This window comes from Anticarsia gemmatalis, chromosome 18 (genome assembly GCF_050436995.1).
Source record: "Anticarsia gemmatalis isolate Benzon Research Colony breed Stoneville strain chromosome 18, ilAntGemm2 primary, whole genome shotgun sequence".
In the NCBI taxonomy this organism is placed as follows: Eukaryota; Metazoa; Arthropoda; class Insecta; order Lepidoptera; family Erebidae; genus Anticarsia; species Anticarsia gemmatalis.
This window is the reverse complement of record NC_134762.1, coordinates 2,773,707-2,787,322: the sequence shown is the minus strand read 5'-3', so window position 1 is coordinate 2,787,322 and position 13,616 is coordinate 2,773,707. Positions and strand designations below refer to the sequence as shown.

Below are 13,616 nucleotides of genomic sequence, written 5' to 3'. Positions count from 1 at the left end.
AAACTTAATGAACCGTGTACTCATTTGTGATTCTTGAAGCCAAAGAGATTTTATTACAAGTTCATGCATACTATAATGCGAAAAGACATTTTCCCCGATCTAATATTTTGACGAGCTGATATGATATTATACGTAGTAATATCCGCTAGTGATTTGTTCGCAAAAATCTTTTGGCTATTGGTATTTTCTTGCCTATCTAAATAGAAAATATCCTGTGTAAAATGTGAGATTTTAAGAATAATAATTATAAGTATTACGAGTACTGCTATTTTTCAATAGCAAATAATCTCTTTTATATTACGAGTCGGTCTGGTGTAATACAGAAATGCAACTACTTAAGAACTACTGTAGCGCGATTCTCTTCTACTGTCGACAACCGGCTAGCTATCGAGAGATATTGTATGAAAATCAAATCAGCGCCTCTAGCGGGCGTCGTAAGAGCTATTTTTGTAGTACATTTAAAATGTCTTATTTTCGAGAGTCAATACTCGCCGACTGTAGAGAATCGCGCTACTGCTTATGCATAGCGATTTTTAGTTAACAAAGTAAGTATATTTTTTTGGCATAGAAAATAGAACTTTCTAACCCTTTCACCTTACATGCTATTTATTTACCTTATTTACCTTACATGCTATTTGTTTGTTTATTAAACTATGTTTAATAAACAAACTCTTACACGTGCATGACCAAAGTAGGTACATCAAAAATCGCAGCTTAGTGATAAATACAGTTGAGAAAAACATATCTTTACTTTGTTGCCATCTACAACTTAAGTATCAACTACATACACACATAATATCACGGTTGTTATACCCGAAAATACAGGCAGAAGTGTATAAAATACAACCAGATTCCGCAATTAACAATATAAATCCTATCCCATGATATCTACAGGGCACGTTACAGAACTCGGGGCTTCTATAGAGAAATGTCCTTTCAAAAATCAGAAAACACTAACAGTACTCCACCGGGAATCTAACCCGAGACCTCATGGTCAGTAGTCGGATACACGGCCGCTTCACAGAGGCAGACATCTAATCACTTATTTATATAATTCAATACTTAATGAATGAGTAATTCCACGTGTGTCGTTACATTTCGTCACACGTTATCAAGAAGCGTGCCCGATAGACGCAACTATCGTTAATTAGCTGAGGAAATTAATTACGTATGAATCATTTGCATGAAACGATAACTTATTATACCTTTTAAGTATACGGTTACAGTTACGACCAGGACTAGCTATTGCTATTTAGAAACGGTTACCAGGCGGTAACGTCACTAGAACTGATGATTCTTTTTTTATTTGTTGTAAAATTAAAACTTTATTTTATTTTATTATCATACATTGTTTCAGTTTTTAGTCAGAGTCAAATTTAATGCAGATTTTCGGCCACAATACTTTTTTTCCAACGTATTATTGAGCTATTGAGAAGATATAAATTTATGCTATAGACATTATCGTTTTCTGCAAAGTGGAACGATATTGTATTTAAAAATTATCTTCATAGAATTACTATCAAATCGCTTAAGATCTTTGAACTTAGAAAATATATATGTATATTTATTCTCTGCATTTAATAGATAAGAAAAAAATCCCGCCGTTTTCCTTCGCCACATCTTCGTACATACAATCTGAAGCGAAGTACTACATTAAATATTTTCATTTCATTAAATTTGCTGATTCCTTTACTCTGTATTTATTTATAACCACAGCTACTTTAATGACAGTTGTCAGAAAAAAGCATTATACTTTCTATGCTATAGAGTACCATAAGAATTTAACTCCTACGAAACCAATATATCACACTCAGGTGTTTGCCTCAAATTTTCCTACGTCAAACTTCTATTAAATATTTTCACCGAAAACCATTGTTTATTTACATAGCGAAGCACGTAATATCACCCACATTGTTCGTCCTAGAATATCAATCAGTAGTTTTTCATTCACGTCTTGTTTTCACAGGTGTTCGCTTGTCTGTCGATCTGTTTGCGCAAACACGTTTATATTAGTATTTGTGTGGTTATTGCGTCTTTCTCTTGTTTTTAACAGCTGAGTGGATGTGACTGTTAATGCGTAGATTAAGTCTTTAATTAGCTAGTTAGTGTTCTGCGAAATATATCTACGTTGTTACTGCAGTATGAAGTATGATATGTTGTGACTGAGCCCAGCTGAGATTTGTTGCCGGTTTAGTATACAATAAGCAAGGTGTGCGGCTTGTAGTACATGTATCAAGCCGCTCGCCGCCAAGTGGTGGTGAAAACGTGGCGAAGTCACACGCGGCGGTTTAGTATGTTTGCCAGCCCTCCTGGCTACAGAGTCCCAGATAACATATCCCTCGACTCCACCCAGAGTACAGGTGTATGCGTAATGTATTCCAACATGATAAAAATGGTTTGGTAGACAAATTCCCGCAACACATTAACATGGCCAAATAGCCTCAAAACATCTAATGATTGGTAGCTACAAGAAAACCTGATTTATCTACACTCTACCATATATTATCTCTTCATCGTCTAGTTTTGTAGTACTAACGATGTTAATATAAAGATGCTCAAGCCAGCCGGCCGCTGCAGTTTGTTATGATTACCGGAAAACGGAAAACTTATTAATACCGACCTTGGCTTGAGGTCGAACTAGCACGTTGTTGTTTATCAACAAAACTGGACAACAATCGTCTTATCACGTTCTGATAACAAACATCCGTAATTTTCCTAAACATTACAAAAGGCTTTCATAAAAACTGTGTCACAATTGAAATGTTTTTGAAAACAAATTGAAAAACAAAGTTATCTATCGAATATAGGTTTGTTTTGAAATAATGTTTTTCGTAACAATGCAGTTGTTTTTGATGACTCATTTTTAAGTAAATAACAACAGTTTTATGAGTCACAAGAGGCACTTGTGTATGTCTGAGTCACTTTACTTCATTCATGATTTCTTACATTTTCATAGAGGCTGTAACGTGAATCATTTGTTTTTAACCGTGAAATAGAGCAAATAAAACGTGTGATAAGAGGTAATATTGTGTAACGTAATGTTGTGCAAATATGTGCAATTAATCACGCTGATTAAATAGAAGATTGTAGTCTTTTACAGTCCATTTACAATGGGAAGCAAACGATATAAGCGCCAAATCGTATGTTGTCTCAAATACCTTCTCTCTTACCAATGACGTTTGATGATTTTGTTACTCAATAACGGCAATACTACAAGGATTTTGATAACATTTTTGGTACACAAATAATGTATAACTGGATTAACGTTTTCGATATTTTTTGTATGCAATTTTTTTTTTAAATTACCGACATAGATTGAAGTCACTCCTAGGAAATTAGTGTAATGCCCTAGTTTAAATAATTCGGGTTTGAATCAAGTGCTGCAACCCGCTGCTATATCCCGCGCAAAGATTACGTAAGGCGACATTTTAACCAGATATAGGTACAACAATACATTGTATTTCATAAGCCTTTAAGGTATTAATATTGTGTCCTTATTGCATCAAAACAACAGCAAATGAAACTAACTGTTTATTTGTCGTAATACCTAGCACAGACATTCATAAAACTTTGTCAACAAAACAAATTATGTGACTCCTTAACTCATAACCTGACCTCAACAACACTGACCTATTTCAATGACATTTCGCATCAACAGGAATGTATTTTCAAAGAACTTTACATCAATACGAAACTGACATCAAAACAAATGTAGAAATAAACAAGTTTGAGATGAATAATAAGGTGTAATGAAAACAATATGTCTGCGGGTAAACAGACAAAGGTCAGGAGTTAACGCGTTGATTGTATTGAAGGGTATGCATCTGTTGTTTTGTTATATGTGTTAATGTTGAATTGTGGTTAGTGAGGTCTAAATTAAATGAAGTAGCTAATACATAAACTATGCTCGTCAAAGCTGTGTTGTTTGATTTCAGTCTACTTCTTTTATTTATTTTACCAACAGGGTATAGTTACATGTAACGGTTACAGTGTGTAAAAGTTGTATGACATAAAATATTGGAATGAATCTGTCCCAAAGAACAGACATAAAAATCACTAAACCCAACTACTAAATAGGCACTTACTGTATTGGTGTAAATGTTACAATACTATTTTATACTGTGTTGATATCCTAATCAGGAATCGTTATGCAATAATTAATAGTGGGCCGGTGAACCCCACACAGAGTTTACGGGAAAATCAACCAGTGATTTACAAAGTATACTTTCATAAATTCATACTTTATACGAAATAATAAGTTCAGTGAATCCCATTCTCAAAAAACATTGATGATCACATGCTATAACCATTGAAAAAAGAATTTTCAGGAACTGGACAGAAACAGGAACATTATTAGTAATACGTCCACGAATCGTTTAAAAACCTATTACACTCAATCAACACTACATTTCAGCGGTACATTGACTGCATCATTCACTCTGATTCTATGAAGATTACAGTATGAGTCAAATGCTTCTGAAAATTCAGCCGTTTAGGTACCTACTTATTGATTATTAGCTATGATAGTGAGTCGGCCAGATGTTAAAAAAGTACCTGTTATTACGTGAAAGAAAACCACGTGCAAAAGGCATGTTCCTGAGTCATATTTTTAATAATGTTCATATCAGCGATATGAAATCTATGTATCTATGTTTACTAAGAAACCGGTTTTGTGTCTTTGCATAATCCGATATAATAATGTACCTAAAATAATGTAATAACTAAACAATGAAAAGGAATAATTACGATACTTACGGTACTGGTAACGCCATCTATGAACAGCAAGAGGAAGCTTATGTAACTTTTCGACTGAGTTGCGGTATTCTACGACAAACAGGGCCCTCTGTATTTCTTATTCTGAGGTCCTTAGCGTAGTTTATACCTTCCTCCAAGTGCCTCTAGGGTTAGAACATCTATTGTTGTCCCTCCAGACTCCAAATTATTAAAAGGACCACTTTTTGCCCTTGACTTCCATAAACTTCATTGCTTTCTCGTCTATCTCTATGGAAACTGAGTTTACTATCGTTTATTCTATAGTATAACTAAGCAATTAGATAATTAACCTCGCTAATTAAGTAAATAAAAGGCTGGTATTGTATAAAATTGGTATAATAAATGTATTAACAAGTCTATGACGGCGTGTGTGACACGCGTCGTAAGGTACAATGGTTGGCATTTGGCTGCGCCCGCGCATCGGACGCGACATGTGTATCAACGGCGGACGGTGTACGCCGATGATTTCGCGCGCTGGATCTTTTTCAGGAGAATCTGGAAGTATAACATTGATTTAGTTTAGTAGAATGACTGAAGTAGAGTATAGCAAGGACACCCTTTTTACATTGATTTTATAAAGTCTTTTGTCGCTATTACGCTCCACAAGAGCGACGCAAACAGCGATTGCAAGATTGTCTACGAAGTGTATCGAAAGTTGAAAGTTTTCCAAAAGATATTCTCTAAGATCATTTGTTCAAGTGAAATCTGGTTAGGTGGTCAGAAAAGATCAAAAATGGAGGACTAACAGTTCCACATAAAATAGGAATTTGTTTAAATATATGGAACTTCTAGAAAGCCATTTCTAACACCAATGCAAGACAAAGACACAAGACCAAAAAATGCATAAAAATTTACTGAAATCTAAAATATTCCTTACCATATTGTCATGGTCGATCTGCCGCTGCTGATTCTTCCTTGAAACAGCGGCAGACGGCACCGGCCTCCTGGGCGGCTGCTCTCGTGGGGGTATGGAAGACTTCCTCGTGTTCCTGGCGCTCAGGATCTTCGTGAGGAGGATGTGGTTGTGCCTCTCGATCTCACGCAGTCGCTCGTTCGTGAACGACATGTTGATTCTACGAGTGGACGGTACGGATACTGATCTGTAACGTGAATTATACAGTTAGATAATTCCGAGAGCATCGACGTATTTTTTTTAAGATTAAGGTATTGTAAGTTTTCACTGAAACGATTAATTGTCGTTCTTGGTGGTAGAGTATCGTGTTGCCTAAGTATATTAGTAATTTTATATGCTAATATCTTTTGCTCTGCTATACTTTCCGTGACAAGGCATGAAACGTTAGTATGTTCGGTATGCTTTACTATGTAAAGCAGTAACATAAGGTACTCAGAGTAACGTAAATGGTAGTCCGACAGAAATATACGACAAACTCGGTTAGAAGACTGGAGAAGAATGGCCTAGAATCTCATTTTACGGAGATATCCACCAGTGGAACGGAAAGAAAAAAAAATGCAGGCTGTGTGATCGTGATGTTGTTTAAGAATTATTTGTATATTTGTCACTTTCCGTTATCTAGCTACCTACAGTACCTACTTAAGTTTATCGCACGTAGTTTCCGTGAACAACAGCTTAGTTACCGGAATTGTGTCCTGTGTAAGTGCTTTGGAATTTATTTGGGCCATTAACTGATTACTTCGAAACAAATCTAATCTCGTATTGGATTTAGTGATGAAACATAAAAAACCTAGAATGCACATCGTGACACGTTGCACTGAACAAACATTTATTTACCTAAGTGGTTTTGTCGAATTCGTACGTAAGAAACATCCGTGAACAAAACAGACTACCTACTTAATAGTAGTCTAGTAGTGGTGCCTACCCGTAATTTACATATTTTAGCAAAATAACAAATTTTGGACATATTCGCATAAGCTTTTATTCTGACAAAGTCTCTTACCCGAAACTCGTAGATCTCCCAGATACAGACGCCGGTTTATCACTAGACATACAAGACTGACTCTTGGACAGTTTCATAGAAGACGACTTCGTCATTATCTCTTCATTTATTTCACTTATCACTGTCTTAGACTCAGTCTTCACCGACTCCTCTTCCTCCTCTTCTTCTCCCTCACTCTTGTCTTCCTCAAATTCGTCAGAATACGCGTCTTCTTCATTATAACTCTCTGATTTCTCATCTTCTGACTCGTAGACACAAGTCTCCACGCATATGTTCGAGGGTCTCTTCACCGCCCCCACGATGCACCCCATCTCGGACAGGTCCTTGGAGAGTTCATCGACCTCGTTGTTATTTTCCTCCTGGTACCGTTTGGATTTCATGGTTTTAGAGTCGCCAGATGAATACTCTGTGTCGATATACTTCACGTCTACTTTCTCTCGGCGTGACATACTGAGGAAGCGTGCATATACTGTGGTCTGCGGCTAGAAGAGAAGTAACAAACTAGTAGCTACTTGTGCGGGGTAACTACGAGAAGATAAAATTACACGTGTGCCAGTACGTCTGCTAATTACAATATTAACCTTCATGGATTTATTTGGTCGTAAATATTTATATTACATCGTGATGCGTTACGTACAGCTATTAAATAGGTTTTAATGGTTCGTCCCGACCACCACCGGACGTTCAATGACTGACCGCAGGAGTATTTAGTCTACGTCAGAATATTTGATGTTCTACACGTGCCAGTGGCACCTACATGTCTCGTGTTGACTTATTGATCTGTTCTTACTACATAGTTGAGTACTTTGTGGAAACTAGGACGTTCGGGGCTTTGGGGGCTTAATGTACACAAATACACAATTTTTAAAAGTAGTGCGATTCGTAAACTGTACATCACATACGTAGTCATAACTCATTTGTAATTTAAGGAAAATGTAAATATTCTAATCTTGCAAGAGTATCAGTAAGATTTTCTATAAATTTCTGCTTAGTTAGATATCCTTTAGAGACAAATCACAGATTGACTCGTCTTTGTTTTGGTCGAAGTTTTGAAACGTAGCATCATATAGCTTTACAAAGGAATCTTTCTCACTCTACTAACATGCAATAATTGTAGGCATTAGTTAGGTAAGTATAAATATTATTAAAGTAGGTAAATACAATAGCAAAATATCCTTACCACGTGCTTTTATATGCAGATAAAAATCAGGCGCCTACTAAAATACTCGTAGCAAAATTATTTATCTACCAACTGTTGCTCGATTTGTTACTCAGTCTTATAAAAAATTTAATTAAATGTAATGTTACTAGAAAACGGTTGTCAAAGAAGCACAAATAAAGATCACAAATGAAAAGCTCCGAAAATATCAACAATAGACTCAATGTCAAAATGAATTTGTTTGTAGAATCTTACAAGTGTCTCCTCGGGAACCATAAACGGCCAGTATTTACCAAGATTTTTTGGTAAAAGTTATTTTGACTAGAAACTTTGTTTTTACGTTATTGCAGTATTATTTGGTAAATAAAAACTTTCTGGAAAATCAATACTGCACTTAGCAACTGCTAAACAAAAGTCGCGCGGTTTGGTAACTAAGTTTGCGTTCCGTTACTATGTGATGTTCCTCTACACGCAAAGCAGAATACTTCAAATGATGTTGATTATTTTTATTACTTTAAAGAAAATTATAGTATAAATATGTTAATTTATATTCTACAAATTAAATAAATAATACTATAATATTTTCGAAGCAATTACACGACTCGTACATTGATTTGTAGAAACGAGAATATCCTCTTGTTATCATCGGTCGATGTTGACATTTCAGAGGAATCATTCACTCACTCGTTCATATGAAAAGTACCTCTGGCTGAGAGATTCGTGTGTGCGAGATAATGATTTTTTGATAAATTCTGTGTTATTTAGTTAGATTATAACAAATTTATCGTTAACAATGGTGACGATTATAAAGAACCAACTGCTAAAACATCTATCAAGGTACGTACTTGTCGTGTTTTATTTGAATACGTATGAATACTATGGTTTTATGACTGTGATATTATAATTAAATTATTATTCAGTGATTAGAGTAATTACACGTTAAATCATTGTATGTAGCATCTCACATGTAGTTCTCGTGATGATGAGAATCGTAATTAACTTGGCAAACATGTTGCGCTTTGTTAGATATATTTATGTATTTGTTATTATACTTACGTACTTATCTACTGTAATGTTTCTAAAATGTCTTTGACACCCGAACAGATGATAAAGCAAACATACGATTATTTAAAAAGTTAATGACAACCACAGATTGTGGGAAGACCTCAACATTTTTTTTTATAGAAACTGTTTTTTTTTTTCAAGTTATTCTTATTGGAAGAATAAGTTAAACAAACCTGCCAGTGACGTGTTTCTTTATCACTTGGTCAAATTTGTTATTTGCTAACTTATTTTGTATTTTAACACATGTATTTGTTTCAAGGAATCTTCGAAACCTTGAAATATTTAATTTATGTCTGTATTGTTTTTCATACTTAGTAGTTACACTTCATTGATAAAGATGTCTAAAATGTTAATTTGATAAGACAAGTAATAATTGCCTAATCGAGATTGTAGTGTCTATCATATATTATTTTTAATATGAACAGTCTTACATACATTACTTTATTTACATTTTAATTTGTTTAAATTAATAATGCATTTGAGGAAATGGACAGGAGTTTATAATAAATTACTTATTAATTAGCTTATTTATATATATTATTATATTGAGTTCAAAGGTTCACTCCTCTCATTCTAGGAGGTGACCTTTGACCTGAAATGACTGGGTCATGTTATAAAAAAAAAATACATTTACCTATCCTTGTTAATTTCCATTATGTTATCATAGTTTTTTATACTACATATATGAAACAACTTAAATGTGTCTATGTTTACTGAATGTAGACCATATGTCTCCCATATGTATAGTTTAATGTACATACTAAATTATAAACACATTGTATGTACAGTAATACAATAAAATAATTTTAGATTTCAACCACCCACAAGGCATTGTAACTCCAAAAGAAATTTAGTAAAAGTATTTTTTTTATACACAGTATACAGACAGTATTTACAACAAACTCAGATTTATTACTAGCTGAAATAAACTCAAAAATAGCAAACTCAAACTCAAAGTTACCAATTTTCCATAATAATTATTGAAAAAAACATAATTAAATAGCTTAGCTAATTAAGATATAAATATGAAATTGTATTATTAGTTTAGTTTTCCTCCATCTGTTTTCAATAGTATTATTACACAATTGCATCATTCCATTCCATCACTTTCACATCTGTAATAAGGTTTTATTTTTACTATTATTCTTCATCCTTTGCCCAAATCCTTATCTCATCTATATTGACGTACATATTATGAGGTAGTCCATCTAGTGCACCCATTCAAATAGCACTTAGCCTTACTCACCTATATTACATAGGACAAATTCCATAAAAGTACAGTAATACTAATCTATCTATTTTTCTAACCCAGGTTCACAAAGAATCTGTCACCAGAACAGATCTCCCTCTCAGCATTGCGAGGGTCTGGTGAGCTGCAAGACTTGACATTGGACGAGGAGTTGCTGACAGATCTGCTGGAATTACCGGGATGGGTGCGCCTCACATCGGCCAAGTGTAACCGAGCTTCCTTCAGAATACAATGGACCAAGCTCAAGACTGTCCCTATTGTTCTGGTGAGTACCTTGTTGTTGCCCTTAAGTTAGATATTATTTGGGAAAACCCTTTTATTTCAAGTACATAGTTTGGTTTCCCATAAGATTCCTGATAGATCAAGATGTAAAATTTACTATCTCATCTAACCCAATATTACAAAAATTGGTAATTGAGCAACCTATTCTAAAATAAATTTTAATCCCATTTGCCAAAAATCATGACTCAGTCATAATTTTTTGCAAATGGAAACATTCATGGCAAAGCACATAGCAGGTACCTAATGCTAACATCTTTTGTCACACACAGCTGATGGTAAATTACTAATATAAGGTTGACTCTTATTTGTGGTTTATTTGTATCTAAACAATAAATCTACGAAAGACGAAACCACTATTTAAAACAACTATCCTAATATAATATATTCTAAAGCTAAAAACAGAATTTAACTATTTTGTTCACATACAAAAGTAACTGGAGCGAGAAAGTGACTTGTTATCACTTAAACATTCATTCACTCTAATAGCATAAATAGGTATGCGTTATCAACGCGGTTATCGCTGTAACGGTAAACACTCGATGACATTTTTGTTTGATAATACATTTTATTGTAATTTTTACGGTTTATAAGTAAATAAAACTCCCTTTACGCAAATATTTTTTTACATTTAAATAAATCGAATTACGATCCTGTCCAAACCGACAGCTTAAAAAAATATTTCGTTACTGATCAACACTAAGGTTTCAAGGCCAAACAGCAAAATCGATTTTAATACAAAAAAAAATTAGCGCTTGTTCGTTTTTCCAAAAGTTAATGCAAGTGAATCCCGTACAATAAATTGTAGATTTTTTAAAATAGTCTTTTCGTCTCATTAATGATCAAAGACCTCTCTCTTGTATTTCCATTTCCTTCGGTCGTTTGATACGTCTTGACATATTATATCTAGGAACATCAGAGTCCAAATTATATTTAGATCTGAAAGATTTCTTAAAATAAAAATATTTTAGTATATTTATTTTGTCCTTCATTTCCAAACAAAAAGCTTTTATTTCGCAATATAGTCTCTTTTTCTTTGCGGAAGTGGCGTCCACGTGTACAATGCTGTTTGTTCTATCCACCCACGGGGCATGCCACGCGACCCTTTGTCTCCTATTCTAACTTAAATCCGACTTTTATAAGTTAAAACAATTGTTTATGGACATCCTTTTATCAAAACATTACATTTTATAGCTACTTAATTAAGCTTGAGAATTAAAATCGCGTCTTTAGCGGAAAAGAGTCATAAAATAATACCAATCTTAAACCACTTAAGTCTTTTTTATACCGAAATTGCAATACACTTACAATGGCAAGTATTACTGCTCAGTAGAAGAATGACGTAAGAGATCGTTATCATAAGTCTACTTATACCGTTCTTCCATTGCAAAGTATCTTTTACATTGTAGCTAAGACTTGTGCTTGCTATGTTGGCAGCAAGTGACACATTGTCACCCGAATAAGGCAAGTTATTTTCGTGACTAGAATAATAATATAGATGAAAAGACGTGTATCGCAATTTCAACTGCGCTATCAATTATGGATTCAATTAATCTCTGAAGAACTTGTTATGTTATTGCCTGGATCTTTTGGACAGCAAGAATTGTTAACAATGAGATCCCAACATCCAAATTAGGGAATGCAATCCCGACTCGAGATCGTCAACTCGAGATCCCTCGCGATCAGAAATATCAATCCCGCGGGATCCCGAGATTTTCGGGATCCCGTCTAGTTAGTAAAAATAATACAATTCGAACGGCTTGTTTAATGTAATATGTGTGTGATAGTGTGATGAATGCAATAAATTATTATTTGAAGGAAAATACAAGCCTTTATTTTTGAATATTACTAACAACGTAACATAATTAACAGGTGTAATAACATGAACATAATCAAAAAAGTAGGTGTAGCTCCAGGAGATAAAATAAAAAGTAATCACATGGCATTTTGAAAGTAGCCTCTTAAAATACAAAGTGTATCAATAGTACGAGCTTCTAATCGGCATCTTAAGTCTATTGCAAAGTAGCCAGCTGCTGAAAATGCCCTCTCCGACAATCCCGAACGGGATCTCGTCATATTATGCTTCGGGATTGATCCCGAAAAAATACACGGGATCTCGCGAGATCGGGATCCCGCGAGATCGGGATTGCATTCACTAATCCAAATTCAATCTTATCCAGTATTCATTGACTTAAAGCTGCGAGCTTGGGCAATGAAAGAGGAAAAACTGGCGCCATGAAACTACTAACTAGTCATGCTTACAATTTGGCTTTTTTTGTGGAACATACGTATTTTCTATATACCTACCTAATCTGGGATTCTCCATGGGTCTATATTATTCTTGTATTAAGGTGACTGCATTGAAAGCAGCAGTAGTCCAAGCCGCATGTCTACCGCGTTCGTCGTCCCTATTTTTCAATTAAAACAATTCCGTCTCTTCCGTGAATCATCGAGCAGTTCCTAGACTAGTCTACCATTATTGTTGTAAACTTAATTAAATAAAGTGCTCACTAATTTCCTTTTGAGTATCGTGTAATAAACGTATATACGATTCAATTCATTCAATTATCAATTTGTACAAAATGCTAGTTTCCTTTATCTTTAACGTACAAGGGACAATAAATGAACTGTCTTTTGCCTTCAACAGTGTCCGTGTTGAAAGATTTTCTGAAGTAAAAAAGTAAAAAGGTACCGTAGGAAAATAAATTAAGAACATTTTAATATAAAACTATCGATACTCGATAGTACTGATTGAAGAAAATAGCGCTGCAGGTTGCGAACAAACTGCATAATCCATTCCATAGTTTCAATGTAAAGAGGTACCAAACATCGACACATCTGTACAAACTTTTGCACTCATAACATAAGTACGTTACCAGCAACAAAATAACAAAATTGCGTAACGATATTAACTTCATAGCCATTAGAATTTTACCTCAACGTCATCGTATTATCGCAATAACGGTTTGAAAACGGTTGTTAATTTGGTTGCCTACGACGGCTACGATATAGGCACAGCCTTCTGTATGCGTCCGCAAAACCGCAGGATACAAGACGGATATTAATGTAGGGAATCTCTGTTCTCTGTTATATTATGTAATACTGCTTCTGTGCTTTGCGTAGCATTGATTTTCCTGGATAAAATATATGAACAACGTGAATTTTCACTCAAAGA

The 13,616-nt window shown here is 34.5% G+C and overlaps 2 protein-coding genes across 5 annotated transcripts in view; one reads left to right on the top strand and one right to left on the bottom strand.

Moving 5' to 3' along the window:
* Positions 1-5,093: 5,093 nt before the first annotated feature.
* Positions 5,094-8,208, bottom strand: hmw (hemingway). The gene is made up of 4 exons (XM_076126016.1): positions 7,870-8,208; positions 6,690-7,171; positions 5,651-5,873; positions 5,094-5,268 (listed from the first exon to the last, which is right to left on the bottom strand). Exons 2-4 carry the CDS (start codon positions 7,136-7,138, stop codon positions 5,212-5,214), a joined length of 729 nt encoding a protein of 242 aa, XP_075982131.1. The 5' UTR covers positions 7,139-7,171; positions 7,870-8,208; the 3' UTR covers positions 5,094-5,211.
* Positions 8,209-8,547: 339 nt separating this feature from the next.
* Positions 8,548-13,616, top strand: part of LOC142980727 (bridge-like lipid transfer protein family member 3B) — a 43,478-nt gene continuing 38,409 nt past the window's right edge. For all 4 annotated transcript variants that reach the window (XM_076126287.1, XM_076126286.1, XM_076126285.1 and 1 more), the window contains exons 1-2: positions 8,548-8,685; positions 10,226-10,427. In XM_076126287.1, coding sequence (XP_075982402.1) covers positions 8,642-8,685; positions 10,226-10,427 — 246 coding nt within the window. In that variant the 5' untranslated portion in view covers positions 8,548-8,641. The remainder of the gene's footprint in view (positions 8,686-10,225; positions 10,428-13,616) is intronic.